The sequence below is a fragment of the Eleutherodactylus coqui genome, chromosome 1, assembly GCF_035609145.1.
Source record: "Eleutherodactylus coqui strain aEleCoq1 chromosome 1, aEleCoq1.hap1, whole genome shotgun sequence".
Lineage (NCBI taxonomy): Eukaryota > Metazoa > Chordata > Amphibia > Anura > Eleutherodactylidae > Eleutherodactylus > Eleutherodactylus coqui.
In genome coordinates this window covers 106,867,177-106,891,506 of record NC_089837.1, presented here as the reverse complement: position 1 = coordinate 106,891,506, position 24,330 = coordinate 106,867,177, and the positions used below count along the sequence as shown (strand labels likewise).

The 24,330-nt window shown below is 40.1% G+C and overlaps 1 protein-coding gene across 2 annotated transcripts in view; it reads right to left on the bottom strand.

The window, feature by feature from the left end:
- Positions 1-24,330, bottom strand: part of EPHA4 (EPH receptor A4) — a 72,648-nt gene that overhangs the window by 44,606 nt on the left and 3,712 nt on the right. For both annotated transcript variants that reach the window (XM_066598935.1, XM_066598940.1), the window contains exons 3-4: positions 22,313-22,976; positions 149-304 (exon numbers count right to left, since the gene is read on the bottom strand). In XM_066598935.1, the coding sequence (XP_066455032.1) occupies positions 149-304; positions 22,313-22,976 (820 nt within the window). The remainder of the gene's footprint in view (positions 1-148; positions 305-22,312; positions 22,977-24,330) is intronic.

Genomic DNA, 24,330 nt, shown 5'->3' with positions numbered 1-24,330 from the left:
ACCGCTATACTGTAGGGACTGTACAGTACAAAGATACTAGAGGCATATATCAAGTTGACAAGGACCACTGTTTGGAGAGGGACTGCATGCAGAGAAACAAGAAGGGGATTTAGCTTTCACTGAAAGACTGAAGTATGATGTAACTTACGGGTGCATGGCATGGAGGCAGGGTCACTGTCAGCTCGAAAATAGCCGCGATCACAGGTGCAGGAGGTAGAGCCTTCTCGAAGTGCAAAGCTATGGGGAGGACACTTGGAGCAGGTCTTATCCGATAAGAGGGCCTTGTAGTAGCCAACTTTGCATGCTGCGGAAAAAAACAAAACATCAAAGTGAGAAAAACATGGTATAGCACAACTCATAGATTATAATACAGAAACGGGGCATTTTAGGCTTAATCAATAAATACTTGTGTGGGTGCAGTAATCATAATAGATGCCCCTGTTATATCATTTTAAAGAGTTCTAGTAGCGGTGGAAATGTAACAGAGTGCACTGGTTAGTAATGGCGCAATCACAGTTTTGTTAGGCTGTCCTGCACAAATCTGTCTTTTTGTTCTGTTTTAGGAGCAGAAAAATTGTTTTTTCGCCCCATTCCATTCAATGTTTTTTTTTTTAAATTACGATTTGGTCGCTCCTTAGCGTCCGTTCAATTTTCATTACTTTAGAGGAACAAATAGCTTAATCTGCAATGTTACTTGTCTGGCTGAAGTAAGCTACTTTCTTCATTTTCTATCTATGTCTCCTGACCCTCCCCTGTCCATAGGCTTCAACATCCTGTGAGCAGTGCATGATGGGAGGACAGGGGTGGAAGCACTGCACTATATTGCTCATGTACAGTTCAGAGTTCAGGAAGCCCCTGACTGTCTGCTTTCTCTGGCGCACTCGGTAAGAGGGAGCTTGGTGCAAGTAAGTTGTAGGACCTGTAAGTTGTGGGCGGAGTTACAGTGCTGGCCAGGAGACTAGCTCTATGCATGCTGGAAGATGTAGGTAACAGCCTGTTGCTGCATTTAGTGATGCATGTATCTACAGCGGCAGATCGGCGGGTCAGGGTCGATAGCGGGGTTGAAAGCAACACAAAAGGTACAGGCTGCTACTACTTATATGTACCTACTAGATTTAAGCATTTTCAGAATTTACATTTTGTGCCTGGAAAACCCCTTTAAGCCTTCCGCTTAACAGATCTGTCAAATTCAACGCAGTATGCTCAGGAAGGGAGACCATGTGTCAGATCCACATAGTAAACCTATAAAATAGATGCTGAACAGAAGAAACAGACAGTAAATTTTCCACTTTTTACAGAATCGCTGAGTGACTCCATAAAAAAAAAAGGCGCAGAAACTTTACCATCTGTTCAACTTACATTAATACATTCCATTCCCTTCATTTTATCTGTCAATAGCGGAACATGAATGCAGATGTGAATGGCCCCTAAGGCTGGGTTCTCACAGGGCATATTCCCGCCGGAAATCTCGCGGTTTGGCCACAGCAAAAAATCCCAGCTAAATTTCCACCGGGAAAGCGCTGCTTCAACACCCACGGCACTTAGCCATGGGTTTTGGAGCAGCTTGGCCGCACGCTTTTCTGTTGCAGCTGGCGCTCCCATAGAGAAGAGAGCGACCACAACGAAAAAAAAAAAAAAGAATGGACATGCTGCTGCCGGCGAATCCGCCGCGACGGATTAGCCATCACGTGTGTACGAGACGTCTGAGAAATCTCGTCCACATAGCTGGCTATCCTCGGAATTAGCGTCCGCAGGCGGATTTGCCGCGGCGAAATTCCAGACGGGGAATTTCCGCTGCAAATCCGCCCTGTGTGAACCCAGCCTAACTCTTTGGGAGCTCCATTATTTGTGCGTTGACTACTAAGGATATAGATTGTTGTAGAGTACCCCGTAACGATATATGGGTGATCTGTGCCGTCTAGCACTTTCAGCCCTGCGACATGTCCATGCTACGTGGCTATTTTCCTAGCTGCAGCCATCATCATATAGCTAGTATCGATTGTTTATTTGCTCCGTCTCCTTCCCAAGGCATGGAGTGAACTTTGTGTAGTGTGTTACATCGGCTGATGACTTTCTAGGTGTTTGATTAGTTTCACTCCAAAACAGACCCATGGGAGAGATTGATACGAATCACAAACCACAGCTTGGCAGACAGATAGGCTCAGGTCAGGCCCCTATCCCCACATCAAACACGGCCTCATCCCCTGCACACAGAATCCAAACCCAGTGGAAAGTGGCTGTCACTCAGCCGTCACCGATAAACAAAGACAGCTTGTGTACCGCCAGCCACTGTGTGCAAGAAGGCCTCACTTTTCTCCTTTGGACTTGACAACATTTTAAATACGGCTGAATGAACACAGTCAGCCTCTGTGTATTTACCGCCGCATTTCATGTTCAGGAGGAACAAAATGCTCCCAGTGAAATGAATATGCTTCATTTTAGAACATGGCGCTGCCTGCTTTATAGAATCTGGGCTTTGTGTCTAGGTAAAGGGCGCACTCTTCAGAAATTATAGCGATTTATAACCATGACATCCCTACCAAGAGCCATGATCTCATTACTATTAATTGTTGTTTTTTATCACCTTTTATGCACGTTTTATATATAGTACATTCAACACTGCCTGCTCACATTTAGAGGAGTCATTTTTAAATACCATTTTAAGGAATTCGGAGTTCATTGAGTGGTTCTCACATTTAGCACCCTTATCTAATGTAAGGTCATTTTAATTTTACAGACCATTGATTTCAATGGGAACGATGTAGACCCTTCTTCATCAGAAGGTGTAGTTGGTAGTGCAGGGTCCACTAGTTCCACCGTCTGCAACCCACCACAAGCCATTGAGGACCACAAACTAGAGTTGAGCGAACGTACTCTGCCGAGCCTGATGCTCGTTCGAGTATTAGTGTACTGAATGGTGCTCGTTACTCGAATAAGCATCAAGCCGTGTTCAACCCCGCCCCAGAGACCTAGGAAAAAAAAAAAAAAAAAAGCTCGGCACCCGGCGTCCGACATACAAAAATGCTTGAGTCTCCCATTGTAGTAAATGGGGTTCGTTACTCGAGTAGAGCTCTCGAATTTTACGAAAAGCTCGACTCGAATAACGCGGACCCGAGCATTTGGGTGCTCGCTCATCTCTATCTCACAAACACTAGAACTGAAATGCAATTGTGCAAAGAACTTGCGATTCCAGAAATATATGAAGGCAACATTTTGGGCAAGAATGACCATTTGCAAATCAGAGATGATGAGGAGCTGGGACTACTGTCACCATAGAAGCAGGGATATTGAACATCTGCTACAGGTGATTGCCAAGGATCCCATTAGTGTGACAGTTTACGATCAGCAAATTGTTGGGGGACCCTTCTAGAATGACGTTATGGTCTAAAACTAAGAGTGTACTCACACGTGGTGTTAAAAAATATGCCACAAATTTCATGTCTTTCATGTGGATCTGGATGTGAATTTGTCACGGAAAAGCTGCAAATTTATGTAGCATTTCCATACCAATTCCAGTGCCCATTCACATCTAAATCTGCCTCAGATCTTTTTGTGGCATATTTTCCTATAACGTGAATCCACCCTGATTACACTGTGGAACAACTTTGTAAAAAAAATTTGTAACAGAAAGTAATTGAAATGTTTCTGTAAAATTAAAACCTGCTGATTTCACTGGTAAATCTGAATAATAGCAGCACGTCTCATTTTCAAGTTATTTAACCCCTTAGTGGCTTGTTTTTTGCGGGATGAGTTGTATTTTTTAATTGTACTATTTAATGTACCATATAAAGTACTGAAAATATTTAAAGAGTTTTAAATGGAGTAAAATGAAAAAAAAAAACGAAATTCTGACATCTTTTAGTGCGTCCTCTTTCTATGGCCCACAAACCGATACCAAACTTATGTGGTTTTTTTTTTTTTTTTGCTGTACTACTTTGATTTTTTTTTTCAATTACATTTTTTTAAATTATTTTCTGCCACCATCTTCTGTGCGCAATAACCTTTTTGTATTTTTCCCTCCACATTTCTTGCGGGACGTCCAGTACCATTTTGGAATACATATGACTTTTTGATCACTTTTTTTGCATTTTTTTCTTGAAGACAGAATGAAAAAAAAAGCGAAAGAAGAAAAAAGAAAAAAAGCGCATTTCTGGCGTTCTTAGTTTTTTTTCAGACGACGTTCATCGTGTGGGGTAAATAATGCATTACTTTGATAGATCGAACTTTTACGGATGTAGCGAAACTAAACATGTATTTTTGTTTTATGATTTTGATTCTCTTATTTAGTCTAACCAATGTCCTGTAAAACCACAGTTCATTAATTACAACTTACTGGTGGATGATCCGCAGTGTTTCCGCCACGTGGATACATACCCTATATGTTACACAAACCTACCCTTATAGTGTTCAGTCAGCATGCGGTGTGCAACAGTGATTGCAAAATAGTTGTGCAATCACTTTTGTTATTCTTTTTATTAAGCCGACTGGATTATTGTATAGGCAGATTTCCAAAAAAATACAATACAACGGCATTTGGATTACATTATTCCCCAGAACTGGAAAACCTTATGTGGCAGAAAAAAACGTCTATCATATTTGAATTCAGCGCACTAAAGTTACTATGAGCCGCCTATCTGCTCATCGGTTACAAAAATTGTGTTGCACAGTGTTATCTAAGATTGGAAACAATGCACTTTTGTTGCAATTTGAGGTGCAGTTTTGAGATTGTTTCTCATGAAGGCTTGGCTCAAAAATTGCATGAAAACTGCATGTGTGTTTTCAGTGTTAGCAGGGGGTGGCTGAGACTTAAAAAAAAAGTAACAGGAGTAGAATTGTGTAAGATAAAGGAAAAATTAATACTCACCATCCAGTTCTGAAGCCCAAATGCCTGCTTGGAACCCAGAAGAAGCAGACTCGTGGTCACATGCCATTCTGTGTGCACATAATGGCACAACTACTACAGATTGGTCACTCTTCTATAGCCACTGAAGCCTGTGATTGGCCCACAATGAGCAACAACCTACTTCCTTTGGGATCTGAGCAGCAAGAACTTGGGTTCCAGCGCTGGATGGGGGGCAACTGTAGTAGGTAAGTCTTTTTGCTTTCTTTTACACATTTCAAAGTGGAAAACCCACCTGACCCCTTTACTCTTCTTCTCTGGCCACCACATCCAAGCTCCCTGATGTGTCCAGGTTTTTAAAAACAGCTAAGCACCCTCTGCTATGCCGATTCCAGAACTCTCATAGAAGTGAATGAGAGTTATAGAAACAGTGAAGCGTAGGGTGCTCATCTGTTTCTGGAAAACCTGGCAACACTTGGAAATCTGGTGCTTAACCCAGTAGGGCAAGAGCATCAACATGGAGTAAATGGCTGGAATGGGAATACCCTTTAAGTATACTTTCCAGGAGAAAAAAAATCTACATATAAATTTATATAAATGACTTTCAGGGAAGATGGATGACAACTAGTTCCTTCATTACATTATGATTGTCATCACAAGGCCAGGTGATTTGTAGGTTTAAGATCCTTCCTTAACCTATAGTGTAATTTCCATCTTAATGCGTACCATAGCATCCTGAAAGTGTATGATCAGTGGTAAATGTTATTCCCCATCTATGTACATTTAATAAAACCAATGGTGGATGCAACTGGCTTGTCAGAGCCATTCATTAAGTGTGTATGTGACACTATTGTGTGCCTCATTGTGTCTTGTTAATACGTTCTCACACCAAATCCCTATTCTCCGTGCCACAAATTAAAGTCTTTGGTGCGTGCTTAATTCTGTCCTCTGTTTTGTCCTTATGCTTTTCTGCTAAGGATTTGCAGGGTAAGATTGTGGGGGAAACGAGGGGGAGGAAAGGGGTTATTGCCAGAGCTTTAGGTCCATCCTCTTTGTCCCCAGCTTAGTTCACATGTTCAATACAAGCCACAAATTCAATATCTTTGGCATGGCTTTGATGCGTTTTCTTCCCCTCTTTTTCATTAGTCAACAAAAGCAGATCCACGACCCAGATGACACAGAAACACCACCGGGTTAAGGTTTAGAATCAAGACTGGTGAGAAAAAGGATCTTAAACACAACAGAAGGATTCTCGAATACACAGCCCTGTCCTAATAGATCAGACTAATCAGGATGCACATGCACAGAAAGTGACCCTTCGATTCTCCAGACCAATGGTCCCAGACAACATTACCATACACAATATATGCTTCATTTAATAAATTATCATTCAGCAGCATACTATACTGGAGCATTATGGTAACCTTTATACGGTTAACCTCAACTCCTAGCAAGTCTTACCACACTTGACCATGATGGATTCCTTGGAACCCCATTACTGGCCAATGTTTGCAATCCCTATAGTTCTTTTATTCTATAAGGAGCATGGAAATGGTGCATTAAAAACAAGAATAAAGTTTCCATCATTTTAATGTAACATACCCTATATTCTGGATATGGGAAATATGGCGACTTCTGTAGTTGCTGTCAAACACAAGCTGCAGTACAGGGGCCATGCATTATGCACACCTTGATTTATACAAATTATATACATGTATTCACAAGTTAAAATGCATATTTTACTGAAATGGAAAAACAGCCAAGTCACTGGGTTGTGACTATATTTTACCAAACTAACAGTATTATGGAATATTTCAGACACAAACAGGCTGTCACCATGATCAAGAAAATGAAAATGACAAACCGAATAACTCCTTCAAGAATGCAATCTGATTTCTTTTTTTTTTTTTCCTAAGAAGCTTGAAAAGCTCAGTAAGAGGGTGCCCTGTCTGCAGAAAGCAAAATCCAAGAGTGCCAGTCGCCTGGTTGCCCATGCTCTGAGCTAATTAATTGGTTAAGTGTTAATCCTGTTATTTAAAGCCCTTTCTTCTGTACACTCACCCCCAGAGAGAAGAACAGCTTTTTTGCTCGGCGTTCTTTGTAAATTGTTTGTATTTATCCTTTCATTTTACCATAAAGCAAGATCTGACAGGTGTTTTACATGATATAAATAGTCGGAAGAGAGGCATACCTAAGTGATGAATGTCACTGACAATCTTGTTAGGGCAGGGTTCTCCAATAATTGTTTAACTATTGTATTATCCTGTATGGAATGATATTGGAGGCGTGCCATATAAATAATGGTAAGAGCATAAACTTGCATATATAAATCCTTTCTATAGCATTTCATTCATTTTTTTCTTAGGCGGGGTTCCCTAGGCTGGGTTCCCATTCATTGGTTGTGTCCTCCCAGTATTTTCACATCACAATCATCAGACACAACTGATGCCTTCTTAGTACATTTTTTTGTAATGATGAGCTAACTTTTCAAAGGTTCATCAAAGTTAGGAAAAACATTTCTTCCAAATCTGTTCGAACAAATACCCTTAACCCTTTCCAATCCACTGTCTGACGTCTTAAGACATTATGATTTAAGGCTGTACAGCTCCGATGTTGGAAGATGTCAGTCGGGGTTCTCTTACTGTATATTGCCAGCCTCTCTGCTGTTGGAGCCTATCCAACATGTCATCCCATGCAGTACTGGCTTTAGCCAGCAGGTAGGGCTGTTGTATAACAGCAGAAAAAGAGTAAGCCTCCTAGGAAAACCAGGATACAAATTGGATTGGAAAGGTTTAAAACTGGTGTATAACACTGTAAAAGGAGGAAGGAAAGAGGTGAAGAGGAAGGAAGGAAAAGAAAAGGAAAAAAAAAGTTTGTTTAATGGAGACAACTCAACTGAGATTTCGGCAAAGCTGGACCCACAACAGGGTTCGACTGTTTCAGCTCACTTAACATAATTTTTTTTTGCATTGGTCCGGTGTTCATAAATAGATAGAAGAACTGCATGCAAGTTTTTTGGGTTGTTTTTTTTTACCTGGCACAGGGAGGCACCTGGAATCAAAACTGATGTAAAGGGTGTTTTGAATTGTCCCACAGTAAACTATAAGATCAGTTCTGCCACCAGTTTCCCTCCGGTGTTTCACTATAAGTACACTCAGCCTTAGTTTATCTGATTTGGAATAGCTAGGTGACAACCATTAAGTCTGTCACTACAGCTCCCACATGGGTTACCACCCAAGTTACCAGACTTCAGAACAGCAAATCTGTCTCAATTTCCAGTAAATCACCCTCTCTCCCATAAAATACATAACTCTGTATGCCGTATTACCAGTGGTTTAATAGAAGACTGAAAAACTATGTCGCAAAGGACAACTTAAGGTGTTATCACCTACTGTAAAGTGGGTCCCATTACATTATAGCTATGCAATGCAAAGCCTAACAAACTGAACAGCTATCACTTAGCAATCTGTTCAAGAAATGCAATTGTCAGAGGTGGAGGAATCATCTGCTGTTAGCAAAATGTTGGCAGAACAAAGTTTTCCAGTTCTGTTAAAAAGAAAAAAAAACTCTCTCTCCAGGTTCGGCACCACTAAATTTTCCATCTGTAAATCATAGTTTAATGAATCAGAGCCCCCTTCATCTGTACTTGCACACATTGTCTACTGAGGCTCATAGTTGTAAAGCTAAATCATACAAGAGGCTTTGCAGCCAATTTAGGGTGGTTTCGTATACACATTTTTTTGGAAAAGCCATTGCCGTTTTTGGTGCAGTTAGAGCAAAAGCAAGAAGTGGATCCAGCAAGTAAGAGAAGTGTAAGTCCTTCTTCTCTACTCCCTATTCATTTGGAATCCACTTCTGACTTTGACTCAAAAACTGCATCAAAAACTGTAGTGTTTTTCCAAAAACCATAAAACCTGTGTATGTGAATCCACCCTAATTGGGAGTTGGGTATAATGTGTGTAGAAGTTTTCTTCTTTGCTTCTAACTTAAAGGACAATGCTTTGCACGTAGGATGAACAACCCCAACTTAATGTAATTCCCTGTCCTTTCCCAATATATCTATGAAAGAAATAAAGTGAGGGGCGGACACTTTTATTATAATCATTGTGCATATTATTTAGGGGAGGCAGTTAATGTTCCTGGCGCCCCACCTCGGTGTTTCGTGAGCATATTATTATCACTGACCACTTTCTCTTTTCTACTCACTGCTATTTTTGTATTTGCATTACCCTATACATGGCGAGTCATGGTAGCCATGATGGATTATAACAATTCCTGCCCACCAAATACGACTGGCCCAAATGGGTGGTCTCCCACAAAAAGAGAAAAGGCAAAGAAATCCAGGGCATCTTCAAGGGGGTTGTGACTCCTGCTGACATTTTTATGGAGCCTATGAAATACATCTACCATTTGTTCTACCACATTTATTACACTTGGGATTGTAACCTCTTCACAACCCTCTTCTGTCCTTTTTGTAAGGGGCAAGTTGAAATGCCTGTGAATGCATTTGCAACCCGATTCACTAATGTTGAACTATAAATTTGAGAATGCTCTAAAAGTCAGTCCCCAGTTAGTGTGTTCCTGCTTAAATGTAGTATATTCATTTGAGACCAAGATATGACATATTTAGCAAAATTAAAGGGATTGTACCAGAATAGATTTCTATCACCAATCCATAGAATATGTGATAAAACTCCTGAGTGTTGGGGTCTCACTGCTGAAATGGTCACCAATCCCAAGAACCGGGGTCCTGTGTGCCCTTCTCTTCACTGCAGGCTCTCTGAACCCACCTGCAGTGATATCAGATTGAATGGAACAGTGGCCGAGCATGTAAGGCCACCACTTCACTCATTTCAATGGGGCTGGCCTAATGAATGGAAGACAACCACACATGAGTGACTGCTGCTCCATTCAACCTTCTCCCCACCATGAGGAAGGGGGACACAGGATCCCTGTTCTTGGGATCAGTGTTGGTCTCAGAGGGGTCTGAGCCCTCCAGCGATCGGACGTATTACTTATCCTACGGATAGCTGATAAATGTCTATCCTAGTACAAATCTCTCCATTATGAGGCTCAAAGGTTAGGGAACGTGAAGTCCGGGGAGCTGTGTTTAATACTCACTGGGAGACCCCTTCCAATGTTGTGCCCCCGCGAACTAGAAGCATGCATGCAGAGTGATTCTCTTCAGCCAGTTCTATGCGCACGCTCTACCATCCATCTCTATAGGAGAGTGCACTCACAGAAGCAGCTGAAAATAGTCATTATGTGTGCATATACCAAGTTTGCAGGAGCACAGCTCTGGAACGGGGCGCTCTGTGAGTATTAAACACAACTCCCTGTTCCCTAACCTTTAAGTCCCATAACGCAGTTTAGGGGGCTCAAAGGTGGTGACAGGTTCCCTTTAAAACTACCTACTCATACACAAGATAGCTATCGTCCAAACTCTTAGTCGGCCACCAGCTATCTCTCCTAGTCCTCTTATACATGCTTGTGTCTTGTGTGTAGTTAGGGGAGTAAGTCGCTTCTAGACACCTCTGATAGTGTCTTATTTTTGGAAACCAAATGGACCAGGCAGTTATAATCCAACTCCCCCAACATCTGCCGTTGGGTAGTGTCAGAGGCCACCCATAAACATTTGATGATTGGTGGGCTTGGCTAACCTATATGTAATGTATATGGCCACTAACAAATCAAACAATGAAATGTCCACTGATACAATTACAGACCTATTAAGAGGTTTGCATGCATGAGCTGAAGCAATTGCTATGGAAAATGAGACTTCACCGGATGTCGATGACTATGGAACTGACCCTATATTCTACTAAGAAGCTGAAAGTATATGCCGGATGTAATTATTGTTTCTAATGAAAGTGAATGGCCTTGAAGAAGACAAATTCATAACTAACCCTTTAGTCATCCTGCCACCATTCAATAGAACGGGGAAGAAAGCAGCATCCTAATAGGAAATGTGTCTATCATGACCTGTAGGGCTTTTTAATGAAAATGGCTCATTTCATATATCCAGATTAGAAATATGCAGATGACCTTTGGAAATAATTGAGGCTTTTCTCATAAGACACATCATTTTCTCTGATTAACTTCCATTATAGCATCAATCATGTTTATGCATTAAGACCTACAATCACTTCCAGACACACCAGATAACCGAATTCATCAGGTAGACATGTGCGTTGCCCAATATTTCCTACTTACATGTCACCAGATAGCTTTGCCGGGAGCACCTGTTTGGAGAATGGTTAAACTTTCTTGTATTTGTCATCAGATTGTTCTTGGCTACAAAATTCAGCATTCATCATATACCTAAGAAATGGAGCTGCGCTGTAGATATGAGCAAGCTGTAATTTTAGGCAACTCTTCTTGGTATTGATTATACATCTCATCATATTAAGCTATCAGGAGTTCCCTCATCAGTGCGATTTGGCTTTTTCATCAGCACAATAACTTGGTAGGAATTTCCTTTTTGCAAATTGGGCAAAATGCCAGAAGAACACACAGGTGAATTCCAGAAATCCCGCAAGCTCATCTCTTATGCACAGAGGGAGATGTTATCCCTCAATTCCCTGAGTTATTAATGAGCGCCGTGTCCTCTTAGTGCTGGGTGCTTTATAAATCAACCTTTGCACAGCCAGGCAGATAATGAACCGGCAGTTTCTCAGGCGTGTTACAAGGGGGCAGGGAACCCTGGGAGGATTTAATGTTGCAATCTCCCCAAGGACATGAGAGAACCAATACCAATCATAGGTGACAGATGCAGTATCACACAGTTATAGTTATAAGGCTATAAAGCATCCCTAGATGTAGCTACATATCAGACTGTACATAAGGTGTCTTTGAGTCACCTGCATTGTGTTGCAGGCCTGCGGCTAAGCCCAAAAAAGATATGAAGAGCCAGCTAGAAGGTCTTTAGAGTAATGCCCTCATTAAGGGGTCAGACACTGACTAAGAGGATAACCACCTGAGCAAAAATCAAAAGTAGTATTTATATATGTTAATACTTAGTGTTGCTCCATTGGTCCTAATGATATCAGATACTCTCTGTAGCATAATTTCTACTGACCTACTGATACATTTCAGCTGATATTTCCCTCCATTCATCCTGCAAACATCTGGCAAGTTCTCTCAAAGAAGGTGCATTGGCCCATCTGTAATAGTGATCAGAGAATCATCATTGGACAGTTGAGTAAGGGAAGAATGTTCTATGGAGTGATGAATCTCGCCACTCCATTTTCAAATCAGATGGACATACCTAGGTGTTGAGGATCCTGATGAATAACTTTTACCTGAGTGTGTTGTGCCAACAGTCAGGTACAGCTGAGTTTCCATTATGACCTGGGAATATTCTATGTGGCAGAATCTTGGTCCGTTGGTTGTAGTGGCAAGAGCCATGAACACGAAGGTATACCTCAACATTCTAGACAATAATGGGCTGCTGACAAGGTGGCAATACTCTTGGAATGGTCAGCAATACTTCTAACAAGACAACGCGCTTTGTCACAAGTCCAACGCTGTTGTATGTTGGTTTAAGGATTTGGATTTTCCACCATTGGACTGGCCTGTACAGAGTCCCAATCTGAACCCTACTGAACATCTTTGGGATGAACTTGAACATCAGGTCAGGAAATATGAACAGCATCCTTCTTCCTTGAGAGAACTTGCCAAGCATTTGCAGGATGAATCGAGGGAAATACCAATTGAAGCGTATCCGACATTAGTAGAAAGTAAGCAATGAAGAGTATCTGATGTCATTAGGGCCAAAAGCAGCCCCACTAAGTATTAATATATGTAAATAAATACCACTTTTGATTCTCTCTCCGGTATCTAATTACTTTTGGTAGGATAATGTACATTTAATGTGTATCAAGGGATTATCCTATATGGGGAGGGGGCATAAAAATCTTGTGGCACTGATGCTTCTTTTACACTAGTTGTTCACGTTCATGCAGAATGTTTAGACAGGCAGATCATTGCTGAGAATCACTCACTTAGTGCTTCATCTTCCTATGTAGAACACTGAGCGGGGAGCGTTAAGACGTAATGAGAAGTGAGCGAGGCGGCAATGATTTTCATGCAGGCTGAAACTGAGCGACAAACCAAAAGAGCGCGACAACTCGTGTTTAGACATAACGATCATCAAAAATTAATTATCGAATTTTGAGCGAAAATCGTTACGTATAAATGGGCCTCTAAACACTGCAAAAGCAAATTGGATCTTTGTTTACTTCATTTAGTTATAGACATGAAAAATAAGCCTACTTTCACCCCTGCATTAGGGCTCAGTTCAGGGTTTCTGGCTCTTCTTAGTTTTTTGAGGTGAAAAACTGAAATGAAATGGTGATGAAAAAAGGGGAAAAAATGAGAAGGCTTCCATTCCGTCCGGTTTCCATTTTTCTGGATGGAAAAATAGCGCAGTCTGCAGCGTTAATTTTCTTCCAAAAAAATGGAAACCTGATGGAATGGAAGCAAATGGAAGCCTTTCCGTTTGCTTTCTATTTTTTTGAAACTCTTTTTGCTTTCCATTTAATTAATGAGGATAAAAATAGATCAGTTTTTCCCCGATGCCTTACAGTTATTCTCCTCCAAAAACGGAGCAGAGAGATGGAAACCCTGAACTGAGCTCTAATGCAGGTGTGAAAGCAGTCTAATGCACACGCATGAATTAAAATGCATGCCACAGTTAAGGGACTTGTATGCAGCCTATGCACTAAGCTAGATTTGGGAGTATACCTCATTGACAGATAACGTACTTGTAAATTTAATATATTCTATAGAGGAGCCACAATCTGTCTTAAACTTAGAATATTGCTTTGCTGCTCAAAATCACAGGCTTCTTATGGAATATAAGTAAACTCTTTGAAAGAGTGACTGGTGACTGGAAATTTTGGTAGCATTATTGCATAATGATGGAGATAGATAGAGATAGATAGATAGATAGATAGATAGATAGATAGATAGATAGATATGAGATAAATAGATGGATAGATAGATAGATAGATATGAGCTAGATAGATATGAGATAGATAGATAGATAGATAGATAGATAGATAGATAGATAGATAGATAGATAGATAGATAGATATGAGATAGATAGATAAATATGAAATAGATAGATAGGATAGATATAAGATAGATAGATAGATAGATATGAGCTAGATAGATATGAGATAGATAGATAGATAGATAGATAGATAGATAGATAGATAGATAGATAGATAGATATGAGATAGATAGATAAATATGAAATAGATAGATAGGATAGATATAAGATAGATAGATAGATAGATAGATATGAGATAGATAGATATGAGATAAATAGATAGATAGATAGATATGAGATAAATAGATGGATAGATAGATATGAGATAGATAGATAGATATGAGATAGATAGATAGATAGATAGATAGATAGATAGATAGATAGATAGATAGATAGATAGATAGATATGAGATAGATAGATAAATATGAAATAGATAGATAGGATAGATATAAGATAGATAGATAGATAGATATGAGATAGATAGATATGAGATAAATAGATAGATAGATATGAGATATATACCGTAGATAGATAGATATGAGATATCTAGATAAATAGATAGATATGAGATAGATAGATAGATAGATAGATAGATAGATAGATAGATAGATAGATAAAGATGAAATAGATAGATAAATAGATAGATATGAGCTAGATAGATAGGATAGATAGATAGATAGATAGATAGATAGATAGATAGATAGATATGAGATAAATAGATAGATATGAGCTATATAGATATGAGCTAGATAGATATGAGCTAGATATGCGATAGATAGATAGATAGATAGATAGATAGATAGATATGTGCGGACAATGATTGCGGATTCTGCAATTCAAACCCGGGCGTGTGCAGCCGGCTTAAGAATACAGGAACCTGCAGGCACTGTGATGTTTTAGGCAGAGTCTGGCAAGAGTTCGATTACCAAATCAACGTTTTGTTGCATCGCCAACGGGGCTTACATTGAATCAATGCAATATGGATAAAACCTGGGATCCTTGTGCATGATACAAATCATAGAACAGCCTCTGATGTATGTTGCTTGCAGAGTAATACATTCATAAATGTGGGACAGCCCTCTGTATAATATCCTAGCTGTATAAATATGCATACAACTATTTGGATTATAGATATTGTAATATCTTCAAGATGGAAACAATGTTGCTTGTTTGTTTTCCTTAACGTCTGCCAGCAACAATTGTTAAAAAGTACATTCTACAATTCCCAGGATCCTCTAGAACAAGCCATCAGATATGAATGAATTGTTAGGAGTCTCTTGGGGAGTTGAAAGGTGAAAATAGTAAAGAATTCTTATCAGCAAGTAGCAGTAATAGGAAGAGTCACACAAATACAGAGGAAGGAAATAGTTTTTGTTTGACTACAACACAAAATATGTACTTAGCATGCAGTATGAGAACACATAGGTTCTGCAGAACAGAAAGAGCCCAGTCCAGCGTGCAAGGTGGCACAGCCCTGACCCACCCTGCTAAGCATGTTACACCCTCCACCCAGGATTCAGGGCTCTGAATCACCGGACACTTCATGCATTGTATGCAAATAAACAGAATGTCTCCTGACCAGCTATTACCTATGGGGCAGGGACAACAAACAAGAAGTGCATGGGGTTAAATACTGGGGGGGCATGAGCTAGGATGTGCTTAAAGAAATAAGACCTCATGCTGCAGTTTTGCTATTGAAGCTGGCATTAAACAAACTCACCTTTGAAAGAAGATTTGCAGGCTAAGACTAAGGGAAATTGCATCATTTGTGGCTAGACACGACATTTAACCCTGCCAAAAGTCTAAATGATGATTTACTGAGCCACAAAATTCTAGATAAAATGTGAAATGCAATCCTTTCCAAAAGGGTTAACAACACTTATTCAGCATTGTCCGTGTGTTATTACTACTGTCTGGGCCTCCGCTACTTAGGGAACATGTAGCGTTATAATAAAAATGACATCCTCTTTTCCAAGCACAGACGGATCATCTGGGCTATTTCTTCCTATAGTCAATGCCAGAAATCTGCACTGAGGGTGAAGGTGGCACAGTAGAGAAAGGAGAGCGCCAAAAACATAAAGCAGATGGGGGCGATTAAAAAAAGAGGCACAGGAAAACAGAAAGAGTATTGATTCAAGGAAAGCATTGACATGCTAATTTATTTGCAATGCTCCCGCTCTTGTTTTGGTCCATTGCTGGCACACTCCGAAAAGGAGACGGATTTTCAATAGTGGATGAAGTCTGTTATTTTTTTTCCTTTTTTTCCCTTTTTTCTCTTTTTTTTTTTTTTTACTCCCGTGCTGCTCAGGACCAGAGTAAACTAGAACGGGAAATAAACTGTTCAAGGAGGGGTGGACTGGGCTTGGGGCACCCAAGGGGCTTTGGAAAATCCCTTCTTAAACAGCCACAAAGCAAAACTGCTGAAAGCTGGTAATATAACTCACCCCTCATAATTCCTGGAGAGTAGCACTTGTCTCGGTTTTTCCCTCTACACGAAAATATGTTGGAAAATTCATTATGTTAGCAGCACCACCCGCTAATACAATTGTGGAAGATAATTTGTTTTCTTTTGGCACAAGCCTGAATGATTTCTTTGGGGACTTACAGATGAGGGTCACTGCAATGGCAAAGTACATTGCTGAAAAATCACAAATTTGGATTATTCATACATCTGTAAACTTTGCCTATTAACTTATATTGCTTTTGTTTGTACACATGGTATAAATGGATACTTGGTGACAGCGTTAGTCATCAGTGGTTTACATTGTATTCTGACATGCGTTTTCATGAGCATGAAAAAAGCAGCATATCCTATGAATTAATAGCCCAGCTTAAAATGGACAAAGAAAGTGTGAACGATTTATTCCTCGGTCTTTGGCTGCGTTTAGACTGAACAATTGATTGTTGAAGGATGTCTTTCTAAGTAAAAAGGCCTTGAGACTCCCACAGATGGCAATAGATATTGATTTACAGCTACTGAAAATACATCTACACTGCTCAGTACTGCTTCATAATGTCCTCCATGCTGCATGCTGTTACTTATGAGGGTGTGCTACAGAGTGTTAGGGAATAGAATCATACAAAATATTGCTAATGTGAAGGAACCTATTGGAAACCATGGGCTTCACATGCATGCATTTTGTAGTCTGTCGCATCGTAGTCTGAAAGCAGCCCGAAAGTACAGGTATGCTTTAATGATATTATCATATTCTCATTAGCAATGTGTTACACTAAATTGAGTGGGATGGATGACATAATTTTGCAGCTGTAAGCCTTTATTGAAATATTAGACTCCTGCATTCTGTAAAAGTTTTGGGCAGGTGTGGGGAGAAAAATGCTGCAAAATAAGAATTTTTTTTTCAAAATCAGAAGACGTCTGATTGGCTCCAAATTTATTCCAGTAGGACAACGACCCCAAACATCCAGCCAATGTCATTAACAGCTATCTTCAGCATAAAGAAGAACAAGGAGTCCTGGAAGTGGTAATATGACCCCCACAGAGCCCTGATCTCAACATTATTTGAGTCTGTCTGGGGTTATATGATGAAACAGAAGGATTTGAGCAAGCCACCATCCACAGAAGATCTGTAGTTACTTCTTCAAGATATTTGGTACAACCTGCCTGCTGAGTTCTTTCAAAATCTGTGTGCAAGCCCACCTAGAAGAATGGAGAAGTGATGCTGTTTTGAAGACAAAGGGTGGTCATACTAAATTGCATTCCTCTTTGTTCATTCACTTTACATTTTGTTAATTGACCAAAAAACAATTAACTTTTCTATTTTTGAAAGCACATCTGCCTAAACCTTGTCTACAGTACTGTATATGCAATAAAGGTCATCCCTCACTCTTGCCAATGTACCTATAGGCCATAGCTGCTATATCAAACGCTGCTGAACTTCGCATCCAGCTATGGCACCATAGTATTAACCATCTTTCTACTCAAGTTTTCACCAACCAACTGCTTTAGAAACGAACTGCTAGGACTTCATGCTGATAGGAATAAAAAACTTAGATCGGCTCAGCGAGCCTGTTTGGTGTCTTAATTACTGTTTATCCTGTGGTTAGCCCCCTATTAAAAAGCGAATAAATACAAACCCCCACAAACCTCCCTCCTTCTAACAGAAAAATCTCCCAATGGCCCGCTGCTCTATAAAACTAAATCTAAAGAGGGGACACTGGGGAGAGACTATTGTGGACCCCGAAAAAAAAAACCTTTCAGGAGGTTGGGTGAGAGACGGATTTACAAAAGTGCAGAGAAAACTTTAGCTTCCAAATACCATCCTCCTGTGAACTTCTCAATGGCATCTATTCACATTTGATGACAATCAATAAGTAAGAAGTTTAGGTCCCAAATCCTAATAAAAATTTGTTTACCTCCTTTGTGGCCAGATAGAAGAATGAGCAATATATACAAAGAAAAGGATACAACGTGTAAGTGAAAAAAGAAGAAAGTGAGAAGCTCCATGGATGCCTGGCAGTGTCCATTTAGTAGGACAGAAGACACAAAAGCAACGAAGATGCACATAGAAATGGTTTCCTAGACAGTATTTGGTATGGGAGATGATACTCATGAATATTCATGATATCAACATGTACTTAGGAAAATTATTGTTTGCAAAGTTGAATAACATTCACCTGCTGCACCACAGAAATTGGTCCTTATATCACACTGCGAGTAGAAATAAAGTAGGCACAATGCAAAAGATATATTATTGTCGGAAGTGAAGTGAAATATTATTCATATACAGGGTATAGTCAAAAAGACTGATCCAGCACCATACTGCAATACTGGTGTCCGTCCAATATTAAAAAAACAATAACGTACTTGAATAGGAAGACATGGATGCACTACATGATGGTATGATACATGGGCCCCATAGCACGGCTTTCAATTTTATATTGTGGCCTCCTGTAAGAGACCCCAATTGCAAAGTTGAAGAGTAGCATGTGAGAAGCAGAAATCCATTTTCCGCATCTCTCTGAGTCTCGTGGGACCACTGCTATGACTGAAGTAAGGAAAGCATAGTCAAAGAGGCCTCCTGCTACGATAAATACATAAAGCTCCTTAGACAGTGGAGTCCAGATCATTGCGAAGTACCGATTCAGTGCAGATGCAATGCAAATTACTAGTAAGTGCATGATCCAATCAGAGGACAATGTAAATTTCAACATTAAGGTGTGGGTTGGAATTGTCCAGTGACTCTCAATGTGGATTGGTACCTGAATCTCCAGCAGATGACGGTGGATGACTTCTTGGACGATCTGCCCCTATCATAGCAAAAGGAGGCCGCTTTGAATATGCTTTCCTTACTTCAGTCATAGCCGCAATGCCACGGGACTTCAAGAGACGTGGAACACAGATTTCTGTTTCGCACGTTCTATTTTTCAACTTTCCAATTGGATTTATCTATCTCTTAGAGGGACCTCAACACAAACTTCAAATCCATGTTCCAGGGCTCACTGCGGCCTGTCCGTCAAGCCATTGTTTAGCACATCCATGCCTTCCTATTCAAGTATGCTACTGTTATTTCAATACAGCACACCAGCATTGAGATATAGCGCTGGATCGGTCTTTTTCACTACACCCTGTATATTAGTTTATGACCTGTAAACTAGATAAGTGTCAAATAGGCTTTTAGAACGACAAACATATAAAGCTATATGCAAAGTGCTTTAGTGGTGAAACTTATCTCTGTGCATTGGTCTGAAGCCATCATAATATGTCAGTGCTTTCACCAACCATCACCAAAAAGATCACCAATTACCAGATATTTTATAGGGACTTTTAAATTTTTTGCTCCCATCAGATTACAAACATATATGAACTGCTTCAGGCCAACTGCGGAAGACAATTCTATTATTCTAATCAGGTAAATGTAGACAAGAAAGCTTGTATTTGACTACTTGACCCAAGACCAATGTGTTGCTGATGTCCCTAAACCAATGAAGTAGCTTTCAAAGGCCTTCAGGATGGAGATTTTCTGGCCCTGACCCTTGTCCACGGAGAGCCAACAGACCTTTGTCAATCTGAAGATCTTAATCAATCTTCAGCTGTGACAAGAGAATGACAGGAGGAAGATGGATGAGGGATTGAATGACCTCAAGACCTCCTTCTTGTGTTCATTCTGCTTGTGTCCAACCTCCTATGGGCAGCGAAGGAACAACCTGCTAGCAGGGTCACAACCTCTCGGCTGGTGTATCACTCTTATCCCCTCACTGGGACAATTAATTTTCTCCATATTTACGCCCAGAGCTTTCATCTCTATAAGATCTATGACCAAACTGGACATTGAAGAGGGTAATCCCAAGAGATGGAATGAATGCGGATAATTTAATAACAGGCACAGTGCCATGACATCATCGAGCGGCTAAGTTACCAGCCAAATGGTGTCTGGCATGCCAGATGCTGCAACCATCAAACAAAATTTTACCAACAAAGCTCAGGCCATGAGGCCATACAAAATGAGATACATAAAGTAGTAGCGAGTACAAAGAATGTATCTATGCACATCTAAAAGGTGAGTGTCCATCTACTTATCCTTTTTTATTTGGCCTACTAATGATCTTCTCTTAATCTGAGGTTTCCCCCAGCATCATCTGATAAAGGGTTTGAAGCACGGATCAACGTAAGACTGGTGCTATAAATGCTTTACAAGAGAACTGAACCCTAAGTAATTTGCTTAAGGACCTGTGCTGGGATTATGGCACTCTGGGCCACAAAAGGGTGGCAAGACATAAAAGCAGTTCACAGTTTCTTCAATTAAATGGATCATGAGGGACCTGTTGCTTCTTAGAAAACCCTATTCCTCTAGCAGGTCAATGTATTCGTCAAAAGAAGGAATTATCCCTTTGTCAGGTATTAAGTTTTTTTTATATCATCAGATAACTTAATACACACTAGACACTGCATTGCCAACCAATGTACCACACACGGTGGGGCAGATTTACTAATAAAGTCTAAAAGCTAGAGACCGTTCAAACTTAGACTAGACAAGTCCTAAAATGTGCCAGATTTGTCATAGTGGCTCTGTGGGTTGATAAAGCTGTCGAATTTTAAGGCTGTGCAGTCTAAGGTTAGACCACCTTTTTGTTGGCTGAGATTACGCCCCAAATTTGCCAAAATGTTGCAGCAATTTGCCACAATTTTTGGTGCAATTTAGGGCCTGACTATTTTTCTGAGAAGTCAGAAAAACTATCCGAAAGCGTGTAAAACACATAGTAAATGCGACGCAAAGCATGTAAGACAGTTTCCTGGCATAATTTGTGCCATATTTTGAATAATTAATAAGCCCCTACATGTCCAACTGAAGGTAATAAGCAGTTAGAGCTCATGTACACGGGCGTATGCAACCTTAGTGCATTAAACATAGCACCATTTTTAGTGCATGTGTGTATTTAGTGCCATTTTGGTACATATGTCTCTTTTTACGCATGTGTTGCATCTGCATTTACGAAAAAGCCAAATTAATGCTATTGTTTTTTTCCCACTGTCTCTCGGCAACATGCATCAAAACAGTGAATAAGCATGTATCAGCATATTCGCTGCGATTTTACATGATTCCAAAGACTTTTTGGTCCACGATTATAGACTAAAATAGGACACACTGCATTTTTTTCGTGCAACAGTTCGGTGCATAAATAAAAAAAAAACGCTAATCTGTATATCCTAATGCAAGTCGATGAGGTTTATAGTGTCTGTATTAGGTCCATAAAAATAGGGACGCAATATGGACAAAAAATATGCCCATGTAAATGTGCCCTCAGGACAACTCAAATATCAATTGTCAAAAACATCCTTTTGTAAGAGTCTAGGCTCTACTCCAAAGTCTTGACACCAACATACAGATACATCGAATATAGAAGACAGGACTTCCTTAAGGTATATCTGCCAAAATGTATACATACAATCTATAACAACAACATCTGCTATAGACAACTCTTTATATCCATTAAATCACACGTAAAAATATAGATAATTCCTCCGCTTCTACAGAAGCCACTACATGAAATATAGGGTTAATCTCCGTCATTGGTGCCTGTGTGATACCTTGGAAAATATCTACCATGTTCATAAAATAACTCCAAGTAGTGATTGCTTACTCTTACAAGGCAGTGATAGTTGGGTTGGAAATGTAACTCACTAAGCCTACTTTTTGGATAGGACAATGGTTAATTCATAGTCATATGTACCCAGTCAGTACTTGATTATGTTTCCCTGCCTTCTGCCATGCCATGTGTTCATTCTACCTTCCGTGCCAGCCCTTGCCACCTGGACCTCTTGGCCTTGTGAGCACAACCCTTCTGTCAACAGGCATCCCAGGGGATCTGCTAATTAATGACTTGTTTCTATTCGTCTTATGTTAGATTCAATTACACAATTTAATACCAGATGGAAACATACAGTTGGGTTTCGTACCTTGACACCCTCCATTGCGCTCTTCATACCCAGCATTACATAGGCAGTTCCCAATAGGGACCAACCACTCTCCATCAGCTCCACAATACATCTTAGGCACTTCTTTCTCCTCCGAGTTATTGACGCAGGAACCTCGAACTTCCACCAACGAAGAGGTATCAGACCCTGTAATGGTGTCAGGGAACTGGGCCAGGTTGCGCACAGTCAATGGACATTTCTTGTAGAAAACACGAACTGACACAAGAGCAATGCATGCTCCCACATCCTGGAAAGCCAGGTAGAAGCCCTCCATGCTAAGTGGACCCACATCTCTGACCTCCGTGTTGAGTTTCATAATTCTGTCCCCAATGTCCACTTGAGTGAAACTCTCGTCAGCTGCAATGGTGTCAATTTTAACGTACTGCGTTTCACGGATATAACGTTCCTTATCGTTATTGGATTCGTAATAGTACAAATTGAAGGTCTCTTTGCATGTGCCCATCACTCCAGGCAGGCTGTTACAGTCCCTTAAAGTGAACTTAATCTCAACATACACTCTTTGTGCCCCACTTCGTGGGATCCAGTCAGTCCTTAACCAGTTGTTCTGGCTTGACTCCATGACATTGCAGACTTGATAGGTTCTGATAGGTGTGTTCTTCTCATCCATAATGCTAACCTCTTCCCACTGCAAAAAAATTAATAATTAAAAACTCTATTTTTGTCCAGTTTTATCACTAGCAGAACACCTAAGCATAAAAACAGATTGCAGTTCAAACGCAGAACTCTTTTCTAGCGCCTCCTATTGGACATTGAAAGGAAAGTGCATGTTGATTACAAAATGAAAATTCTATTAAAACTAATGTATTATAAATGAACAAAGCCATTTACTGTTTTATCACAGAAGTCGAGCCGAGTATCTAAAAATTAACCCTTTGCGACTGAATTTGCTCAGCAGAATAGCTAAAGGATTATTCCATTGTCTCTCTCACAAATCGTCCTTGTTAACCAAAATATATTTTATTTAAGGAAACTCCAACTTTGCCATCAAATAGGAGGAAGAACACCTCTGTGTATACTGAGAAAGAACAAGTGCTACCTACAGAGGATTTCTGACTGTCCATGTACTATTAAATTTTTCACTAGCAGCATAAAAATAGCCTGCATACGTATGCGAGGTTTGGAGGAAATTGTCATATCCACAGGGAGACAGGAGAGTGGCAACTGAAATCAGCATCACTTAACTATTACTGTAGCCCTGACAGTCTCGATATTACGAATAACGCAAGACATCCAAATTATGTCAAGTTATAGGTTACTGGCAAGATTATATGTCTATATAGAATACAGGTCAGGAGCTGGAATAGTTGGAAACAGCCCCAATCAAATGCTAGAACGGTGTATAAATATAAAAATGGACATAAAGGTAAACCAATTTATCACGAAATACATAAAATATGGCTTTTATTGGATGCCCGGGTATAGAATATATTCTACCCACAGCATAATGCTGTTTTTTGTTCATCAAGGATGGTGCTACATGATGATAAGGCAAAGAACCAATACGGCATAATCGACTAAAAAGGTGCAAGAACAGTAAACCGACCCTATCAAGCCATTTGGCACCATAGAAGAAGGAACAAAGTTATGATTTGTAATATAGCAACCTGTTTTATTGAAAGACCCTTCAGGAGATACAATGATGATGTTCCTCAAGGTCATAGAGAACAATCATTGCATGAACTGCACCAAAATTTGAAATGTACATGATGCATTCTCCCCAATCTCTTGCACCGAGGATGGCTTAGGTAGGAAATAGGACAGACTGTTTCGGAACAAAAGCCTCATAGGATACAGAAATGTGAGGCACTCTGTCTACTGCAACAATCAAGAAGCAAATATGAGCTGGATACAATGCCAGCTGCCTGCCAGTCAGCCTGGATCCTGTGCTGCTGACATCTGCTCCGACCATTATATCTACTAGAGATGTGATCAGCAGGTTGGATATAGGGACAGTGATTCCTTCTTGTCTTATACACATC